Below are 22,507 nucleotides of genomic sequence, written 5' to 3'. Positions count from 1 at the left end.
CACATCTGCGCTTCCGCAACATGTCTCGAGCTGTCTTAAACTGCAAGCATAGCCCTTCGGTAATCAATTGTTGATTTTCCTCCCAGTCGTCAGTTTTCCAAGTGTTTTAATGCAGTGGTAGATATGATGGCAGCCTTTTTTATCTTATGAATTATAAAGAAATTTAAATGATGTATCTGAGTTACGTTGCAATATCGCGCTGTGCAGGGGTCGTTACGTCACATTCACATGCAGCGTCCTTATGTTGCGACATCGGAGGACCACCACAATTAGGACAGCCACAGTGTTGTCACTATATAGGTAGCTATCCTAGCCACTTTTCAGCACCGGTGGAAGGGAGTGAAGTTGAACAGCCGCCTTGGAGCTTTTCGTACCCGACATCGCAGCTTTCTAATTTTCACTACTGTGAGAGTAAGCCACGCAATGAAATATAGGGATAAGTGCCACATTATTCACATTGGAAGGCCCCGGAAAACAATCGATTTAAAACATGAGTTTGCCCTACCTTTTGATCTTCCCCGTGAAAAAGGAAACCCAAAATCTTCATCACGTCACATTTTGTTTTCAGATACATTTGCTTGATGCGCTGCGCAAACTCCTTGCTGACGGCTTTCAACTTTGCACTGTCGATCTTCATTTTGTCGCCAGCCTCCTCGCCGTACGGGACTGACGGTTGTTTATGCCGAGCCGTTACTGCCGTGATGACAGCCGATAAAAGCATACCTTAAGCGACCGGAAAAACACCACCGATCAAGCAACAACCCTGTGGTACGACTCACGGCACTTAGCCACGCAAATATCAGTACGAAAGGACAATGCCATCGTGACAGCGTCGACCACTTACATAAAGCCTACCATGCGGTTTCTCGACGTTTCCCAACAAGTGCTATAGAGTCAATTTCAAAGTGCGAGGCCGCGACCTTTATTTCCCAAGGTGCAACCGTTCCTGCCGGAGAAAGAAAGATGACTTGGCTTACATTACCTATCCCGAGACAAAACTTCCCTGCTGCTTTTGTTATTGTTCCATACCACACTATTTTACTTTATTTCGGAGCCCCGACTCACCAGCCTTTCCAGAGACGCGGCGGAGAAGGCGGAGAAGTAGTGTTGGGGTCACACGTCGCAGAGTGACGCCATTTCACGCACAACGAGCGTCACCTTGTTTCGCGCGCTGAGTGTCTCGAATCAGACAAGCGTGTCGCGTGTGGCCATCTCTTTCGGCCAGCGGGCACCGAGGGCAAGGGCGGCCATCGATTATTCCCTCAGCTCCAGGGAAACGCTGCGATAGCGCGACCCCACCTCCTCCCCCGTCTTAAAAAATGGATATAAATAAACCACCACTAGCCAGCGTAAACAGACAGACCCGCTCGTGCTGCACGCGTGCGCGGGCTCAGTGAAGGAACTCATTTCACGCGGGCTGTTTGCACAGCGGCGGAGAATCAGGAGCGAGCCTCGTTTCCGCGGCGCTTTCGGAATCATTGTGTGATCTTTTGAATCTAATTCTAACCCCGCGGCGAGATATTAGGCCTCAGAGATAAGCGGCGCGCTCGCCAACAATCGGAGGAAGCGCAAGCTACTAAATGCGACACCATTGTGTGTGTTTCTAGCCCGGGAGCCGAACAATGGTGAGGACGACGGCGACCCGCTGCGCGCTGCTTTTGGCCCCGGTCGGTCGTGTGTCAAAAGAGCACGCCGGGAGTCCGGGCGCTATTGTAACAAGTGCCGGGCGTATTGACAGTTGTATGTAGTGAGGAGCAAGCTCTCCAGTGCCTTTGATGCTGGTGTGGTCTGTTTGGTTCCTGCCTGTTGTCGACGGATAGGAAAGTGTGGGCCAGCCTATTGAAGAGACGCCGCACACTTTAGGAATACGAACTACGTGGTTAAAACGGCTCAGGTGACAATGATGGTCGATGTGATAGGAATTCATTACAAAGAACAAGGTACTGAAGAAGGTTGTCAGGAGTAAGGCTTCTAGCAGACATAATGCAATATTTTCTCACTAAATACAAGATATAAAAATTTGAACTGGACACTGGGACACACTGGGAAAATGGATTGTAATGCACATTTAAGAGGAGTAAAAAAAAAAAAAACAATGACAGGATGATCATAAGGACTTTTAAGAGAAAACTGCGACATCAGTTAAATTTACGGTCCAGGATTACTTTGACGCTGTAAGTCGAATGAATGTTTTTACTTCACGTTGTGGGGGGCTTCAAAAATGTTGCAGAATTTTCTGGAGGGAATAGGTGGGCGGGAATGGTGTGGGTGGGTAGGCAGCTCCTTAGCTAGTGGGCTGATGTGGCTGGTGGGGGGTACTTATGAAGGGTGGCTGGCTGTTCCACTGCGCCTTTGAAGCCAATTTTTGCCGTCTCTGCGTGGGCCTCTAACTTCCACCCTCGTCGTGAAGGGTAGATGTAGGTGGGTTTGTGGTGGGCGGCGCGCCTGTGGAGGATCGAAGTCCTTCGCCCATTATTCAATTTTCCTGTCGCTCACACAGCGTCGGCGTGCACATTCGCTGAATGCCACTCTTGTACTCGCAATGAAAGAATGCTTGGGCTTTACGAAATACAACGTTATGCGAGATTTCGAGCGTATCTAGGGAAACCGGATTCCAATTGACATTATCTAATGGAAACTTTTTCTCAGCGATCCATCAGTGATGATATTTAAGGTGGCGTTGTTAGTAACCACTCTTAAGGATTATTCTTGTTAAACTAAGCCCTAAGAAAATAACCGCGATGAAAATTTGACCAGTTAATGAACGGGTTCTTGGTAAGTAATGGGTGATTTTACGACAAATCTCCAGACACGGCTCTGCCTATCCCATATTTCGGTCCCAGGAGTATTTATAAATCAATGTTTTCAGTGAGCTCAGTAAAGAAGAAGGCAAAACTTTACAGATAGGAAACCATGCATGGCTGAAGCTTTTTTTTTTTTTTTTTTTTTTTTTCACTCTAGGGTCATCACCAAATTTTTAAGAAAGGCCAGTGCTAGCACCTAGGTACTTATTTGATGACACATATTTCAGAGAAATATTACTAAGGCTGCAAGTTGGAACTTGTATGCCTACAATACTTCTTACGTTCTTGTGTTAAAGTTTAGTTTGATATTCAACACAATAGACAATTTCAGAACGTTTTGAGTGTTAGGTTGCAGGAATGGAACGCCATAATCATAATTAATTTCGCGAGAGCCCGCAGATAAGTCAGCTTTTAAAGACCAGCAGCAGAAGATATGTTAGTGGGAAAGTTTTTTGTGTTAATTAGAAAGAGCTGGAGTCACTGCAATGAACGCAACTCTGGTACACGGCAGAGGGTTATGAATAGCTGTTGTAAAAATATCACTGTCTGAATCTTGAAGAGTGTTACTATTGAAACAAGTAATCACAGATCAGAATTATAGCTGCATTTACCACATATATTCGTATGTGACACAGGCAGCAAGACAGTTTGCTCTTCCTGCTGAGACAGCGCATGGCTTGTCACTGGAAGTAATGTGGAGTGACGCGAATGCTTCAAAGTGTGCTGAATCGTACATCTTTGTATTGAACATGCCGTTGCGATTTACTGATATTTGAACTTACCATGCACTGTTCGCAGGCATGACACATGGTATGTACAGCTATTGTCAAGAGTTTAGATCCCAGAGGGTTTGCTTTTAAGCCGTATATCATGACTTCTTTAACAATTGTGGAAGTTCTAGCCATTGGAGAAGGTAGGACGAAAAACCAGCTTGCCTTCAGCAAGCTTGGAAACCTAGGAATATATTATGAGCCACACAGTATGGCTCAGAGGTAGACCCCTTGGACTCTAAACTTTTGACAAAAGATGTACAACTCCATGCACAAGGCTAGCTTGTAAATGACAATAAATTTTTTTCCTCTGATTGTCTAGCGCATCAGTCAGGATGATACGAGAACTCCTTGCAGTGCATTTGGCAGTTGCTCCCGTATCCGACGCACGGAGTCCGGTATATAGTAACGACTTGGCCAAGATATCCGATGGTGCCTTTCCCAAAAGGATCACTTTAACACCAAAACCGAGTAACTGACTGCTCGGTGCTTGTGCACATTTTAGGACGCCACCGGGATCCCCATGACAACGGAATTCTAACCCGGGCTACCCCAAAGGTAAGAAGCAAATACTATACGGTTCTGTATTTGGCCTCTTAGGGACAGAAATCATGCTGTCTCGATGGGCGTGTAATAAAAAAGCGAGATTTGAGTGAGCTCGCTACCTTTTTAAGAAGAACTTACCTTGCAAGTTTGTTTTGCGAGTGCATTATTACAAGCAAAACGTTGTAAAAAATGCTCCCCACGCAGCATACACTGTTGGGAATATATCATAAATATCCAGGAACTCGAAGGCTCGAAGGCGTGTGTCTGTATTTTATGATTCCACCTGTCGCGAAGTGGTCAAATTTGCAAACGCGTGCATGAGTTGCGCCTACTGGCGCCGTCAGAAGGATGTGCCCAGGAGATTATTTTTTTCTTCTTTACGCTTCGGTGTCATTATTCACCGCTTTGACGGAGTTTTTTTTTCTTCTCCATTTTTAGAAGGTGGGTTATATGGCTGTAGAAAGAGAACATACAAACTCAGCGTATACTCGTCCCATGTACGTGCTTTCGCACGTGAAGTGGATGGAAGGCTTAGCATAAAAGCGGGAACGCTTTCGTCGACACCTCTTCGGATGGTCTGCCTGCGTGGACGCATGCTGAAGCGTGCGCGGGCGTTAAAACGGAAGATTAGGATGAGTGTATGGACCAGTCTCCTATCGGTCTTAGAGATATTAAATTTCAATAAGGCTCTAGCAAAAAAAAAAAAAAAAAAAAGCATCTTGAGAAAAGCTCGAAGCCTTAGTTTGGCCTACCGGCTAAAATATTCCTTACTGAATCTTGTTCGACCGAGATCCGGTCGTGATCTTGAATGGCTGATGAAAATTGTACACCTGTTTCGCCGACTACTGTGGTAGAATATACGCCAATGTTTCGAAGATATGCCGACTTTACGCAATCATCGTATCCCAATAGTGTACACACCTGAATGCGCAAGGTAGAGAAGAATACGTCCATTGAACCATCGCCTATCGGTTATATTTGCTACTGGTTGGATACATTGCTACCTTTGTGTTTGATGTCGAGATGCTTTGCAAAATATGGAACCCAAGTGAATATATTGTCTTTTGGGGCGCATCGGATGAAATGTTTCAATGAATTGTTGAGTTCTAGGAGGATGATCTATGTTGAAAAACCGATATTTACAGTTTTTTTTTCTTTTTCTTTTTCTTTTTTTTTTTACTGTTATACGTTGTTCAAACATGCATCATATGACGTGCTTTACGCAGGCTTCTCTGAGTCGCTATAGATACACAATCTAAGCCCACTTCCGAAGCGTGTCATCTAAATCAGGAGTTTAGGAAACTACAGACAGCACCATGGGCTTGACGCTGTCTGAGGTGTATGAAAGTTAAACCACAGGTCCACGCACTTACCTGTATTCATGACGTCACTCACACTTCGCTAAATTCTACTTTCTCCCCACCACATTTTATAGTCACAGGGAGTTTCGTGCATGCTCGAAGAAAACGTTGCCTGGCCTAGTGGCCCTGTTAACCTATCCGAAGCTGTATTGAGCAAATGAGGCCGTATTATTTACGTTCTATAGTGTAAGACATCTCAGTACTGAGAGTGCTACCATTGTTGCTAAACGGGCACCGATCACCGCTTTTGTCGGCTGCGCATCCTGTGGCAGGGTAACGAAATGGCGGACAAAGACTGTGCATATACTTTTGAGGCTGAACGTCTGCCAGCCGAACGGTCTCCAAACCCGTTCGCGTTCCCCGGCGCGTACCTTTGACGGCGACGTGTAGGCTGGCGCTGGCTTTCTGGCCTTCCTCGTTGGACGCCACGCAAGTGTACTGGCCGGCGTCCTGGACGGTGGTGGCCAGCACCAGAAGGGTGCCGTTGGGGAACACCTTCTGCCGGTGGTGAAAGGGAAGCTTGCGCCCGTCTGCAAGTAATAAAGAACATCTCTCTTAGACGTAGTGGCGTGAAAAAGCGCGGAAGCACATGGTTTTACTTTTGGTAGCCCTGAGACTATCTGACTGGCCTCAGCATCACTCATTCGCGAAAAAAAAACAAAACAAAACAAAAAACAAAAAAAAAAACTTGCTCTCTACAAAATTAGCCGCTAAGCTCAAAAGGTAGCCCCCTTTTAGAAGCAATAGCGTATCTTGCTTTTTGTTCCTTCGTAAAGGGGGGACGGGGAGAGTAGGAATACGCTAAGCCTTCCGCTTGAATGGAGACTTGTTGGGCTAGCCAATTTTCCATAGCTGCTGCGACAGCGCGGTGCCGATAATGAGTGCACACGTGAGCGTCGCATTTTCAGCGGTACCTATTGTCCGTAGTGCCCACAGGCAATATATGCAGCACTAAGCGCTATGCGCGCATATTTTTGTTTTTTTCTTCTGTGCGGCCCTGCTGCATTGCACTTTGAACCACTGGCCTTGAAATGGGATGAAAAGTTTGATTATTTCTTGCTTCTCTCTCATGTAATTTCGAGAAAGAAAGGAAAACGCATGATTAAACTTTGAAAACTATTTCTGTACGAATCCAGAGCCCGACAACAGAGAGCTCTCGGCGTATCCTGCACTCACACCTTTCATTTGCTCCATATAGACAACTGCAAGATGATATGGATACTAACCGTCTACAACGACACCGAACATGCACGTGCTGAGAATTCCAACCATGTTTTGCCACCAATATACGATGTGAAACTGCAAGCATGAAACTGTCTGTTATGCAAACGACGTAGTGCTTAGAAAGCAGGCATAGGCAAGCCAGTACGGCATGGTTAGCATGCTTAGCATGCTTTGAGGAAACACGATCACACTCAGCGAATGACACCGTTACTTTGTCTCACGAGGAACAGTAAGCCAGACAAAATAATGGCACATATATCTAACGCTGGAACTCTGCTGGTAGGAGAAACCGAGCTTTGATAATACTATACGTGGGAACGATTTGCTTCTAGAGTCAAGTAATTATCTCCGAGAACACACGAGAGCATTCGGTATGTTGGTCGATATTTCCCTAAAGCAGCTGCGACTAGCAGTTAAAGATGAGTAACGCATCAGACAAGCGGACACCGCAAACGCCTAGAGCGCCTCATGTGAGCGTCGCCAAGCCCTTCATGTAATGAAGAACTATACATTACAAACATACGGACACTCAAAGAATGGATTATGCGAGCTTTATATGGCTGAATACGCACACGTTTTTTGCATAGGGAGAGTATTCAAGATCTGTCGGCCTGAGCAAGGTATTTGAGGCACGTTTGGTTAACTCACAGGAAGAATATAAACTGGCGAGCGAAAAATTTACAAATATTCTCGAGAAAAAGTGGAAGTTTTAAATATGGAGTTCTTTTATTCTAATCTCATTTATCATCACAAGTCTCTGCCGAAAATCTTGTGAACGTGAACTGGAATTATAATAGGAAAATTCCTTCATAACCATTTTCGTCGCGATAATTTTCGTCCGACTATGTCTGCTCTTAATCAAGATATACATTTTTGTCTCTCTGCACTGCTTGCACAGCATTTTTCTTTAGTTTCGATCATTGCAATAGCTCTTTCTCAAAAGGAAATAACCGATAAGAACCTGATTATCATTACTTGCTTCGCTTGCTGTCAACCCAAATATGGTTCTGTTGTTATGGGCACCGACTGTATTCTTCTTACTATCAAAAGTTCTGGACCTGGTTCCACAATAAAACTGTTCGAATGTATATTTTCCCACAATTACACTGGGATCTGAATGCCTGCTATGAGTTTATGGCGGTCGACTCTATATTAAAACACAAAGTTGGTGAAAAAAAAATCGCATTCTCCTACGCTCTGACCAGGCGTGCTGAGAGCCGAGGGCGCAAGTGTCACCAAACAAACAAAAAAAAAAGGCATTTTTATTCTCTTTCAATCCTTCCCCTGCTATTGTGTTTCTTTTCGCGGAACTGCGCCTCGGAATCGTATAGATAAACTAAAGGTACGACGGCACAGTTTATGCTGACGCGCGTACAACTCGGTCGATATATCTGGCAAACGCGTGCACCGTTTTCTCATCCTGCAACACGAAAATGCACCTTCGGCCCAGAAATGAGCGGCATAGAGAGGTGAGCGAAATAGCGAAGCGCCTACCACGCACACAGTTCGATGTCGGGGCAAATATACGATCCTCGCAGCCATCTCCATGCGCGCGCGCCTGCATGGTCCGCCTTAACTATGGGACGGTACTATGCGCCCCTTCGAAGATACCCCACCTTCCTTCCTCCCTATCTCGCCCTCCTCTGTCTGGCATCTTATTCGGCTCCCTTACCCCAATTCTCTTCTCTCCACGATCTCGAGGTGAAAGCGAAACTCTTGTGTGTTCAGTTTTGCCTCGCACTCCTCGCTGATCGGATGCGGGTCACGTATAGGTGCTTCTGAAACGAGACGGCGCCGTGCTTCCCCCGTGCGCCAGGTTTATTTTTATCTCTCGGTCTATCTTTCTTTTGATTTCACTTTTTATCTCGATGTGAGTAAGAGTGTTACTTTGCCTTTCTTCTCTTCGAGGGGGGCCTTTTCCTTAGCTATCCAGCTCGCGCCTCTTCCGGTCGTATTGATTTCCAAAGGGAGGCTCCAATTAAGGCAGGGGGCGAATTCGCAGTTTATATAGGGGGAGCCTTAATCTCGGAGACCCCAGGGGTTCATGCTGCCAGCGGAAGTAACAAGAGAAACTTCCGACTGGCTTGGCACTCTCGCACCGACCACACTCCACGAGTGCCGCGCTCGTAACGTGCAAAGAAGGCGACGACGAACTCCTCCCGCTTTAGCCCTGCACGACTCTGCGCCAAACAAAGATACAAAACATAAAGGAAACGAGAGAAAAAAAATCTAATAAACGCTGGAATGCAAACAAGGGTAAACGAAGAGGCGGAAACGCGGCACCGGGGCCTCTTCATTTGGGGACAGTGTTACTTCATTTTGCCGCGCAGGCCTGCCCGCCCCGTTACATAAGCTGCGCGGGTCGAAGTAAATGTAAATGCCGTAATGTGTCTCCACACACCGACGTCTTCTTCAAGTCTCAGTGCCTCTGCCTCATCGGCCGTTCTTGTTAGCCCCCGGTTTCATTTTGAGTTTCTCTTTTTCCCTTCTTCGCTTTTTCTTTCCCCTTCTTTCTCAATAGAAAGGGCGCGGCAAATCAAGTTTATTAGCGTCGCTGCTAGTATTGCGACACGGTCCTCTCCCCCTTCCCTGCTCTCAACCGCCTCTAGCTAGCTTCTGGGTTTCTTGTAATCTGGGAGCGCGCAAGGGCCGTGTTCAAAGCAGGAACGCTACACTCCTACGTGAAAACTTTTTTTTTTCTTTCTTTCAAGGGCGCAGTTTCCGAAAGCGATTTTAACTTTCCAGCAATCACCACCGGCTTTAAGTAAGTTGCGCGCACACGCCTCGTTACGCGCTGTTGGTGCCATATGGTCGCCGTAAATTTAATTAGTTCCCGAGTAATAGGGCTTTGATACGCCGTAAACGGAAAAAAGCTCCTTCGAGAACCAAGCTTATGTAGTCCCTTTTTTGCTGTTTTGGTTCTTTAAGTGCGCGAAACGGAAAGAAGCGAACCTAACATTAAAAGTCGTATGGAATCAGTGGCAAAAATGAAAGTTCTGGAGTACAATTGAAAGCTTACGTTTGGTGCACGAAAGTTGAATTCAATAACGGGATGAGAGTTTGAAATGCCTTCTTTTCGTGGCTGCTCTATGCGTTGCCTGAAAATATTGCTATAAATATTCCGGCCCTGCTTCTCACGGAGGCTGAGTCGCTTACTGGGAATGCTTCCACTCTGAATGTATCTTCGAAATCAACGATATCTCTCTCGATAGTGTTTCTTTACCTGTTGAATCAGTACCGTTCTTTTTTTGCAATTAGATTCAGATATGGCTGCACTAGTCAAAGCTGTATTTTTTGACGAAATCACCAAATTACGGACGGAAATGTACATCGCTGACGTTCATTATCTATATTTAGTAAGAAATAAAAACGGCCTTCAAGTAATAACTCTGTTCTAACCAGTATCCGAAGTCACTGCGATATGAAGAAGAGAACACAGATTAAAATGAGGCAAAAAAACAAAAACAAAAAACAAATAGCGGGTCTGTTACTAAGTTACATCAGTCAGAAAAATTAAATGCGTAAAATAATTAGAGAATTAGGTAAACAAGTGGCAGGACATTGCATTGCCCTATCTTATCTATGTGCTGTCCATTTCTTCTCCGCTTTCTCTATGATGATAAAGCATCTACTGGTTACACTGCTTTACTAAGAAAGGGAGCGAACAGGTACTGCACTGACGCCAAGAAAAGCATTATGGAGTTCTTTGCGTCGATGAATGTGGAAAACAATGTAATCATTGAGATATATGAGTAGAAAGTGGGAGAGAAAACAGCCACATGTCATCGGTGAGGTCCGAAACCAGATCTCCGAATTTCGCGTCTGTTGCTCTTCCGACTGTGCTGCGGTGGTGGTTGTGCAATCTTCTACTTTGTTAGGTATATATGCTGAGTATAATCTATGATTGAGAGCGTTCGCTAGCGCCACTTTCGTCCATAGTGGTGGACGTTAAATTTCCTTTGTTACAGCGAGCGCCTCGTCGAACGTGGAGTAACGGGGAGGGCGACAGCTGTGCGATAACCCTGTTAAGGCTCTAACATCAGGGTTGCTCCAGATTTCTGGTCTTCGTAGCGCTAATCAGCTAATCAGGCTAATATTATGTTACTGGCGTTATGTATGCTATTTCCTTCTTCTACTTTTTATTTGTTTGTTTCCGTGATTACATTATTATTTCACATTGATAAACAAAAACAAAAATCCCCTATGCTTTTCTTAAAGTCAGTGGCTGTTGACCGCCTTTGTGTGTACCTCATAACGAGCGCCTCGTTTTCCCTACGTTTGTTCGCTGAATGTTTTACTATGTAACTCAAGGGATGAATTTAAGTGCTTAGAACTTTTACGCCTCAAGCAGAATCGATGGGATTTCAAATTAATGCAAGTATTTGTCATATATATGAAAAACAAAAATGCATAGAATATTGACGAAAATTTTAATATGGCGTGAAAGCGATGTTACACAGGTTTGCTTTTCTGTCGCCTAGCTTTGCGTAGTTTCCTGGAATGAGACCAACATTTGTAACTCACTAAATTTCTTCTTTTATTGATTGGCTTCAGAGCACCATATTGCGGAAGCCGCATTTGACTTGGCCACGCATTGTTATGCAGCTGTTATGCGGTTCTTAGGCGTAGTAGCAATGCGTTGCTATAGAGCCTGAAGAAAAGCCTTGGAAACGAGTGGAGGGTCACACAGAGAACCATGACAATAAAAAAAAAATTTGGGGCGACATTAAGGTACAGAAAAGAGAGCTCAAAGGGGAAGGAAAAAAGGAAAGAAGAAAGGAACAGGAGTGAATGACATCCAGATAAAATCAAAAAGAAAAATAAACATAGGCTGCGCCATTGAGATAACCAAATAGATTCGAGGAGGACATACAAGTAGTAAAGAGCGCGAGGGCCGTAGCCCACCCTGCAACATTACCAATACGTCCTGCACTATGACTGAGCAAGTTGGGGTAAATGGGAATACAATGCGAAACTAATGATTTCCTCATTTACTTTCATTTCCAGCTAATTCATCATTGCATATCTTTATCTCCTGTCTTCTAATGAATAGTCCCTTCTTCCTCCTGTCCCTCGTCCTTCTCCTTCTGTACCATTTTTGGAGCTTCACGACACCGAATAAGTTTTAATAACTGCCATGTTGAAGAGCTCCCATATAGCCCACAGGTACGACGCATTATGAGGGAAATGAATGCGCTAATACCTAAGTCTTACGTTTGCCTGCGGCACGCAAATCTAAAAGTTGGGTTTATTGCCCAAAAAGCGCAATCTTTTGTTCCAGTCTTCCCACTCTGCAGTTATAGAAAACAAAACCGATGAAATTGAATTAAAGACATATTTAAAAATAGAAAACGTGGCCCAGATTTCAAATTTTTATATCCTTCTGAGTGTTAATATCATTTTCGAGAGTGAACAATGCAGAACATATCCATGGCAGATATGTTTTGCATTCCATGCTCTATATTTATGAGCTCCGCGTTAAAGGGTATGACTCGATAGCGCATTAATGGCTCCTTTGAGCCTGCTCCCCTCGTTCGCGTACTAGCACTTCGCTACTCTTTTAACTCCTAATTCCTCTGTTCGCACCTCTGTTATCTCACACATACTTATTAGCATACAATTGTAGGCTAGCCCATTCTAACAAATACCACTCTACATAGATATCAAGCCCTGCTTTAACCAAACAGTACGAATACGCCTCGACAGAGTGTCTAAAAGATATCCAATGGTCCTGAAAGACTGCAAGCCCGACTTGGGAGTGCCTATAGACCAACACCAATCTGTGACGCATGCTGTGACGTAAGCATGATGTAGTAGCGCTTCTGTAGCCAGGTTCGGCCGACTTGGGGTGAAAAGTTGGGTTAGCGGCCCTAGGAATACATCGAACCGAAATATTTCAAAGCACTGTTCTCGTTTCACGGGGCACCTATGATGTCGTTATTAAGCCCAGAGCAACCATGAACATCCTAGAACAGAATCTGAAAGTATGAATTGTCGTTACTGAGGCGAAGTATTTTTAAAACACCGCGAAACGTATGGGGGTGCGAGTTGGGAGGCCGACCCATAGAAAGGCATGTAAACACAACTTACCACAACATTTTACTTGTTTCACAGAGAACCTGAAGTGGTGACCGGTCATTAAACGTTGACCAGCGCTTTGAAGATGTGTGCGACAAAGTATCCTGCGTCATTGCGGAGGCAATCCATTTTTAAGACCGTTCGTTGTCTAGAATTCGACTTAAAATTACATTGAGGTAGCGCGGCCCATACAAAATATATATAAAGAACGCTTCGCAAAGAAGCTGACTTTGCGGTTGCGAAAGCATTCGTTTCTTAAGAGGTGGTGCATTATTTTGACCATACATAGGTATACGTATGCAACAACATTTCGCGTCTGACATCTCTGTGAAGCAAATTTATCAATAAATATGAGCGGCGCCTTTCCAGACGAATCACCACGTTTAGAAGGCGACTCGGCCAAGCGTCTTCTTTCTTTCTTTTTATGTTGCATGGCGAAAGTAAAATAAAGAAACATTCTAAGTGGTGGCGACGCGCATGAGCCGCGTAAGGCAGTAATGATGCCGTCGAGACACGGTTCATTTCGTAAACTGAGAGGAATAAAACGCAAATTAACAGGCACAACGTCATTTCGTTCTGCAAACATCAATCGTGGCTAAGCAGAGGCGGTAAGTATTAAAATGAATGCATACCCAGTTGCGTCGCGATACATGCATGTGGTGAGCAAGTCGTTTTAGCAAACATTTCATAGGCTTTATATTCCGACCTCCGTGCACGCACTGCATGGTTTGCGCCGTACGGAAAGACAAAAAAAAAAAATGAAAGACGAGGAAACCCCACAGAAAACGCAGAACGATTTATGAGAACCATAGCGATACCACGGGGAAAAAGGAAATAAACGAAAGAACCGGTAATCAGCAAATATGCCCATTGATGACCTTGCGCGCTCCCACTCGATTCAAAATAATTTTAGGCCTCCAGGGATTTGTATGCCTGAATGGTCTCTGCATTGAAGGGACTCGGAGAAAAAAAAACTCAAATACACTACAATGTTTGCCATGCGGTGGCAGAGCATCCGCGCCAGTGCGAATGACTTCCCAATTTGTTTCAGTCATTCATTTCTGAAGCGAAAAACTTCACTACGAGGGTCAGAGCCTAGCTTCCCGTGTGCCGTATGCCGTACGCAGTATGCCGCGACCAAGTGACGTGACAGCCAAGGCCAGATGCGCAGCCCCCTCGCCAAGCTCTGCCGGCGTTGCAGATGCCCATAGGAACCCATACATTTGAAGGTAATCGTAACCATCACTAACCATCACCTACTAGTTTAGGTGTGTTTAAATAACACTAATCAGACATTAACTAGTACTTACCGGGAGATCGTATACGTTTCTCCTTGCCTAACACCTTTCTTTATGGGAATTTTGTTTCTGAATGCAAAACTATGGTTGCTGTGCAGCCACTATATATATCTTCCAGCACTTTCACGTACGGCTCGTCTACATCCTGATTTCGCAATGCCTGCATCACCACCGAAGTTTCTACTGAGTCAAATGCTTTTTATTAATCAATGAATGCTATGTATAAGGGCTGGTTATATTCCGAGCATTTTTCTATCACCTGGCTGATGGTATGAATACGATCGGTAGTAGGGTACCGTTTCCGAAGACTTGCTTGATCCTTTGCTTGATTGCAGTCTAAGATTGTCCTGATTCTATTAGCGATTACCTTAGTAAATACCTTACACGTAACAGACAGTAAGCTCATTGGTCTGTAATTTTTGAGGTCCTTACCGTGCCCTTTCTTATGAATGAGGATTTTAATGATGAGGATGTAACCGCAGATCCGGACCATGAAAAGTAAATAACGAGAAGAATAAGATTGGGATGGAGCGCATTTGGCAAGCACTCACAGATTATGACTAGCAGCTTACCGGTATCGCTAAAGAGGAAAGTATACAACAGCATCTTACCGGTATTCACCTATGGGGCTGAAATGTGGAGGCCAACCAAGAGTGTTCTACTTAAGTTGAGGACAACGCAGATGGCTATGGAACGAAAAATGGTAGGGGTAACAATAAGAGATAGGAAGCGTGCAGAGTGGGTCAGAGAAATAACTCAAGTTACCGACATTCTAGTGGAAATGAAGAAGAAGAAATAGGCATGGGCAGGGCATCTAGTGCGAAGAGAGGATAACCGATGGTCGCTTAGGGTAACAAACTGGATTCCAAGGGAAGGAAAGCGTAGCAGGGGGCGGCAGAAAGTTAGGTGGGCGGATGAGGTTAAGAAGTTCGCAGGGGTCAAGTGGATGCAGCTAGCACAGAACCGGGTTCATTGGAGAAATATGAGAGAGGCCTTCGCCCTGCAGTGGGTATAGTCAGGCTGATGATGATGATGAAGAAGAGGAAGAAGAAGAAGAAGAAGAAGAAGAAGAAGAAGAAGAAGAAGAAGAAGAAGAAGAAGAAGAAGAAGAAGAAGAAGAAGAAGAAGAAGAAGAAGAAGAAGAAGAAGAAGAAGAAGAAGAAGAAGAAGAAGAAGAAGAAGAAGAAGAAGAAGAAGAAGAAGAAGAAGCTAGTTTACCTCATGCGGCAGCATACCAGCCTGTCAATAAAACGGCGCGATTCGCTACATTAGCCTTTTGGGGGTGTCTGGATTCACAACATAGATTATTCGGGGAGTTTTAAAAGTCCACTGCTTCTGAAATGACGCAGAATACTTTGTAACACACACATTTTCAAAGCGTGGGCCAACTTTTAACTAATGGCTACCACTTATGGTGCTCTGCGAAGCAAGAAAAAATGTTGCGGTAAGTTGAGTTTACATGTGTTTCTGTGGGTCGCCTCCCATCTCGCACCCCCATACGTTTTGCAGTGTTATAAAAATAGTTCGCCTCAGCAAGGACAATTCATACTTTCAAAATCTGTTCCAGATGTCCATGGTTGCTCTGTGCTTAATAACAACATCATAGGTGCCCCGTGAAACGAGAACAGCGCTTTCAAATTGTTCGGTCCCAAGTATTCCTGTGGGCGCTAACCCTACTTTTCCCCCCCAGTTGGCTGTGGCGCCGTGAGCCCCCCTTTGTTTGTAAACACGGTGTTGGTCTATACCAACTTGGTCATGTCACATAACCTCGTGACGTCACACAACCCTACTGCCAATCAGTGCACGGCTATGACACCTGTCAACTACGACCTGCCAAAGGCATGCCCATGAACAATACCAAAAACCCACAAAGTAGACGCGGGATTTTCTGGATGAAGGGGTTTGAACCCTATCGAGTTATAACGTTAGACTTTAGCACAGGTCTGTTATCGTCTAGCGATTTTAACACTTTAACTTGATAGCGTTAAAGACACTGTTCTATCCGGCGTCGGCATTGTCAGCGTCGGCGTACCATTAAAGGCGGCGATCAAGCGTCCTCTCAATTTTATTTTGTTTTTAGCCTGATGGGGGGAACCTCGTTGGCAAAAGAAAAAAAATCCTTTTTTTTTTATTTTCACACCCAATAATGACATACTTCACAAGAAACACGTCCTCCGAAGCTACATCGGATGCAGAAATCGGTTTTTGTTGGCTTTCCGAGAGCCCAGAAGAGAGCCCCGCAGGTCGGACACTGAATTAAAAAAGAAAAAGCAACCAACAAACACTGACAGGCTGTAGGTGCGTGCCCGACCAATAGTAACCGCCAAAAGTGAACAAATATAGACAGGGAAATGAAAGTTCGGTTCTTATCCAACATTGTCCCATTCATGGAGGACGGTATAGCTATAAACCAGACAAAGGACGAAAGGAAGAAGACCACATAGACGAGCAATTCTTCTTCTTCTTCCTTTCGTTCTCCTTTTTCTTTCGTGCTGTGCCATTCTCAATGAACCATTACCAACTTGCCCCGCAATCCATCCTACTTTGTCCCGTCTACTTTTTTTCCTTTTTGTTTTTGTCTGTGCACGTTTACGCTTTCTCTACCGGTCGCGTCTACGCACAACACTCGAGCGACTCTCTGCCTTGACTTGCCTTTCTCCCAGTGGACCGAGCGGAGCGGGTAGCTGAGCAGGCCGCACTGGAGATCCAGCGTCTCGGTGGCCACCGCGGTGCGGTTGTTGGCGAAGGGCCGTACCGCTGGCGGTCCGCGCACAGCCACGCGCGCGCTGGCTTCGGCCGCACCCGCCGTGTTCACTGCCACACATTGCCACAAACCGGCCTCGTCGCTGCGGATGCGAGAGATGTTCACGTAGCTCACCAGGTGGTTTTCGCCGCGAGAGGCCTGTGTATAATACAAACAAAGAGCGTTGGAACGTGAGCGCTTCGGAAGATATGTGCCTGATATTTAGAGGAAAGCTAGAGAGAAAAGATTGCGACACTCCGAGCAGACTGACGTTGGTTTCTCTTATAAGACTGTGGTCGCAGTGCAGCAGTCTTTTCCCTCTTACACAGAACGTGACCTGTCTGATCACCGCACGTTGTTGAAAAGATATTGGTTTGGGAGGCACACCCCTATTGTGTGCGAGCATACTGGAAGTTCATTTGCGCAGTAGAATTTGCATCTCACTGCGCTAACTTAAATGATGCGAAGAGAGAAGAAAATGAAGTGAAGACGCTCCTTTAGCTTGGAAGATCGTTATGACCCCCTGCATATTAAGGCACAGTCGCAAAAATATTATATAACGGCTTATGCTCGAAGCAGATGCTGACAGAAAATGAAATGATCGGGAAATGTCACGACAGTGTTTCCTGAATGAAGGTGGGCGATGAATACGTTGCCAAACATGCACTGTTCAGCGCCAGTCCAAGAAAATAACACTGCCTCATTATGCTCTTTAGATCTGTACAAACGTAGCAAGAGAGTATCACCAGGTTAAAAAAAATGAAAATTTACATATTTATATACAAGCATGAATAAACAGATCAGTGATCGAGGTGATATCCTGTGCCCTTTTGAGAACGGAAGGCGACTTGCGCATTGCAATTACATCTTCAAGTTTCCTGACGTCGAGAGCTGCTATGGCGACAAAGTCTTACTTTACGTTGATTATTAAAAATGAGATGTACCAACTCGCATATGCCTACAAGCAATGCAAATTATAGCATTATTACGATCGTACTAGCCCATTTATCGCAAAGCAGAGACTACTTGGAATGTCCTCCTATTTTCATATTCTGCGCTAACATCCACACCGATCAGTAAGTGTTTTCTACATTGTACACGTGCGTACATCGTAAACAGTGAAATGGACACAGAGCTATTGCGGAGGCCCGCCCGATGTGCCAAGTGCCCAGTGACCTAAGACATTTGCGGGTGGGCCTCAAGCAAACTACTGTATATTGTGTCATAGTGTATGTATTTCTTTTATATTTTTACCTACCCTGTCCTTTCTTTATATTGCTCCCCTCTTAGATTTCCTTTACCCCTTCCTCGCTATTCCTTTATTTCCGCCGCCCCAGTTCGGATGCCTCAGACATAAGATATCGGGACTGGCAAAAATCTTTTCTTCCTTTTGTATATATAATAAAATAACCACTACAACAACAACATCCACAAAATTGTATCTGCGTAACTTAAATGAAACGCTAACTTAAATGAAACAATAAATGCGGAAAGCTGAGACATTGCAGCAAACACAAGAGATTTTGTTTTTGGCAGTGATACACAAGAGCTCTAAAATAAGGCAAAATGAGCTCAGTGAGTTCACGTATTGAATTTGAATCGCAAGTGAAAAATTCTTCCGTAAAACTGCGCACTTTATTTCAACCATTATGAACTGCTGGTGAGTAGGTTAACCATAACGGTAAAAAACCTTGAGCTGCACTTGAATGAAGAACGAAGGAACATGAATGAACACCTGGACTATGTCTTGCTTTCCTCCTCAGTGTGTGTGTGCCTTTGCGTTGTTTCAACGTCATGTATTCCAGTGTTAAGCTGGTTTCTCACACAACAATAAGGTGCGCAACAAATTACATTTTATGATTTATAACTATAACCCATTCGCACGAAATTCAAATGCAATAACTTGTTTAGAGATTACGATTTATTCGGAAGGTAGGGTGATTTTCTTGCCGGCATTTCATTTTTCGCTTTATGGCAAACGTGCGCCTCACATTAATTATAAGAGGTGGCATTATGTTATTTTTAAATTTGCCCTAAGATGGTCGACAGTTTTGCTAGCTGGTACAATGTCACTCCATCGGCTGCTGCATATATAAATTTAGAAAGAATAATGCGCTGTAAATACAACTGCTTATATTTTAAATGGAATCTGTACCAGTTTTGCTTGTCGGAAAACATTAGTCAAAAGTAGCTGTGTGTATGAATTACCAGCTAAATTAAAGGTGACTTTTCCAGAATTTGATGCTGACTATTTTTTGTGTTTGTATTTTTAGAAATATAAAGAAATACAAGACCATACAAAAAATAAAGAAGAGAGAGAGAGAAGAAGAAAAGAAAAGAGAGAGGAAAATGCAGCATTTTAAAGTATTTTAATTCAGCTACAATGTTGAAAACGCGAATCCAACGTCACTTGTTCTTTTTTGTGTGTGTCAATGAGATTGCTGTCGTTGGCAAATTAAAAACAAACGCTAGTCAATTTAAGTTTCGGTGTTAACATATCAGAAGCAGAGATAAAGTTTCGTTTTCATTGCTTGACACCAGAAACATCTGACCGGTCACATTTTTTCCTCCACGCTGCAAAGCAACTGAAAACAGCTAGATAATAGATAGGTATCCTCTAGAGAGCAGTACTAATACGCTCCAGAACCGTCAATATATTGGGAGTTACCACCAAAGTAATACATAAAAACGAGCTAATACCTCACTGATGTCGACTCTGCTGGATTTCATGTGACGAGCCGGGATGCCGTCGACGCTCCATGTGATTTTAGGAGCGGGGGAGCCTGTAGACTCACACTTGAGGTGCAGAGATTCACCAGGCTTCACCTTCGAGTCCCTAGGTGACTCTAGCAGCACGGGAGCAGTGTCTGCACAAAAAACAGAATGCATGACAATTAGAATCCCTAAATATGATTTATACCACAACGCATGATTATACTTGCTAATGAATGCCTAATGCAAGCGAATTTGCGCGTTGTAATGCAGGCTTCTTGTGTCATACATAATATTGGTATACTGTGTCATATGGAACGCAAATAAGATACCTCGATGTCACAGGCAGGTAAATAAAGCGCACCATTGTATATAAAGAACTGACGTCGTTGAGACTGGTAGATGTTCTAACTGCATTGAAAACGGCGCGCCCCTGACAATGTTGACGGTCTCTTCCAAGCACCGCTCTGTAGGCTACTACATCAATGTCATCGACAGCGCCGTCGTTCAAGTATGGTCATGCCTCATTATGAGTCCCTTGGCCGGCACTCGTCAAATGTGTTCGACTAGTCAGTTTTTGTCACGGAAACCGCAGCATACCGCGGTGCGTTGCGAAGCATGTCACCGGAGCCAATTGCGAGACGTTTCAGAACCGCCTCGTCGTCTACGCGGATCGCTACAGGTCGCATAAGACCGCTTCATTTTCCAAAGGACGGTGGAGTTGGTAGGAATGCACCTCGTTGTCGCTTTACTGCTAATAATGAAGCCGCCCATACATACAGTGACCTGATGCGGCCATGCTGAAATCAGCCACGTGCACACCAGAAGAAGCCGCAATTTACGTCCTTACGCAAGTGATCCGCGAGCGCATGGAGCTTCTTGCCCAGTATGTCTGTACTTACTACGTACAGCGAGTTGCAGGTCCTCAGTGGGCAACGAATTCGACAAAGCACTCGCTACCACCTCACGGCAGCATCCACCTAGCGTGCTTCTAGTTGTGCTGGGAAACGTGTGTTCGGCGATCAAAGACTGCCCCTTGCCGCCGCACCCGGCTGCCCGTGTCGTGCGTGGCAAGCGACGCAATCAGTGCAGGCTCGCTTCTTCGCCCTCAACGTGGTCGCAGTGCTTGCACTACGCCTGCGTGCGGCCGATTGATGCGCCACGACCAGCCAGCGAGAGCAACGATGGTGGCGCTGTAGAAATCGTGGTCCAACTGCTTCTCCGCTTTCTCCCTGACGCGAGATGATTGCGGCCGTGGAATCACTGGATATAGCTGCCAGATTACTTCACGCAGCTAGCGGCCTCTACGCTGTGCACACACCACCGACAATGCTTTGAAGGCTTCGTGCGCCTTTATCGTACAGCCGAGCGAATGTCCCAATTTCTGACTGCCACTCGTAAGTAGAATTAAAAAGGGGAACAGCGCAAAAACAAGACGAGGAGAGGAACGAACCAAAACAAGAACTGCTCTTTTCCTCTCTTCGTCCTCTCTTCCTTTGTTTCGTCTTCGTTCCTCTCATCGTCCTGTTTTTGCACAGTTCCACTTTTTTAGCAATGTTAAACCAACTTGGCCGCAACGACACTCTCGTTAGTAGAGTGTAGGCCTGTGATTGGACAGTGGCTGAGGGCACTTGCTCGAGTTTAGATTTGTTGCACAGGCCAGTTAAGCATTAAGGTGACCATTTCTACAGTGATTGATTGACAAACCAACCAACTGAGAATGAATGAATGAATGAATGAATGAATGAATGAATGAATGAATGAATGAATGAATGAATGAATGAATGAATGAATGAATGAATGAATGAATGAATGACGCACCTCCGAGGATGAGTTGCGCCGAGGCTTGCGCCTGCGCCAGAGAGTTGGACGCCAGGCATTGGTACATGCCGCCGTCTTGGGCGCCCACGCTGGCTAGCTGCAGCAGCCGCCGGTCGTTGAGTAGGCGCACGCTCACCCCGTCGGGCTGCATCTCCTGGCCATCCTTGTACCAGCGCACGTGCGGCGCGGGACGGGCCGCAGCCACGCATTGCAGCGATGCCGGCTGGCCCACGTGAGCCGTCAGCACTTCGGGCACCAGGCGAGCTTCGACAGGAGCTAAAAGGAGATAAATGCTTTACACGGTGCGGATGTTCATCAAACTTTAATATGAGTGATCTCGACTTGTCAAAACAAATAAACAAACAGACAAAAACGGAACGAAGAAACAAGCAATATCACTGCATCGCTGTAGGTGTACCATGGCAGCTGTCCAACGCCTCAACGCCCTAGAAATAACCCAAAAGAGAGGGGCAGCTTCAGAAACAATAAATAGGAACATTTGATGAAATGTGGCCCAGGAGCTGATAAAAGTTTTCGTAGGTTCTTTCAGACAAATATTGGTAGATGTGTCCGGGGACTGTACTGAGAAACGGGGCATAAATCATTCTTTTGTTCTCTCCAGTTCGCTTTCTTCGCTTTATTGACTTCGTTCGCTCTATTCACTGTTTAAAGCGCTTTTCCAAACCTGCGAGCGTGCAATGTCGGGTCGCCACACTATTTCATTATGCTGTTTCACAATATTATAAGTGTACTGTACATACGCGGGAAAGAAGGGAGGGGGGGGGGGGATGGTTAGCCGTGAATAACCTTACCGGTGATAGGTAACATAACATTTCAGCGCTAAACGTTTTTTTTTTTTGTCTATATTCGCTCTAATTTAACGCTTTTATCGAAGCTGGGAGTTATTCATGCAAACTACTGGTGCGCAATGTCTGACCTCTATTTTAGACCGGGTAACTTTATCAAATGCCAAAATCAGAACCGCATTTACCACCTCCACGTCCAGATGCGTGCTGAAAAGCACGACTTAAGTTTGTTTATAGAAATGGGGTTATCAGAAATATAATCCTTAATACAGCCACCTCTGCTTTACTTTACACTCCTGCCTTTCGGAGAGCTATAAAAGTGAATAATGTGTGAGCATAACTCC

At 44.9% G+C, this 22,507-nt stretch overlaps 1 protein-coding gene across 1 annotated transcript in view; it reads right to left on the bottom strand.

Annotated features, from left to right (window-relative positions):
* Positions 1 to 22,507, bottom strand: part of LOC146186572 (cell adhesion molecule Dscam1-like) — a 283,106-nt gene that overhangs the window by 99,324 nt on the left and 161,275 nt on the right. The window contains exons 7-10 of the mRNA XM_084608063.1: positions 21,358 to 21,633; positions 19,525 to 19,691; positions 16,734 to 16,983; positions 5,853 to 6,011 (exon numbers count right to left, since the gene is read on the bottom strand). Coding sequence (XP_084464189.1) covers positions 5,853 to 6,011; positions 16,734 to 16,983; positions 19,525 to 19,691; positions 21,358 to 21,633 — 852 coding nt within the window. The remainder of the gene's footprint in view (positions 1 to 5,852; positions 6,012 to 16,733; positions 16,984 to 19,524; positions 19,692 to 21,357; positions 21,634 to 22,507) is intronic.

Source organism: Amblyomma maculatum, chromosome 6, assembly GCF_055883805.1.
Source record: "Amblyomma maculatum isolate TAMU_Amacu chromosome 6, ASM5588380v1, whole genome shotgun sequence".
NCBI lineage: Eukaryota > Metazoa > Arthropoda > Arachnida > Ixodida > Ixodidae > Amblyomma > Amblyomma maculatum.
This window is presented reverse-complemented; position numbering and strand designations above follow the sequence as displayed.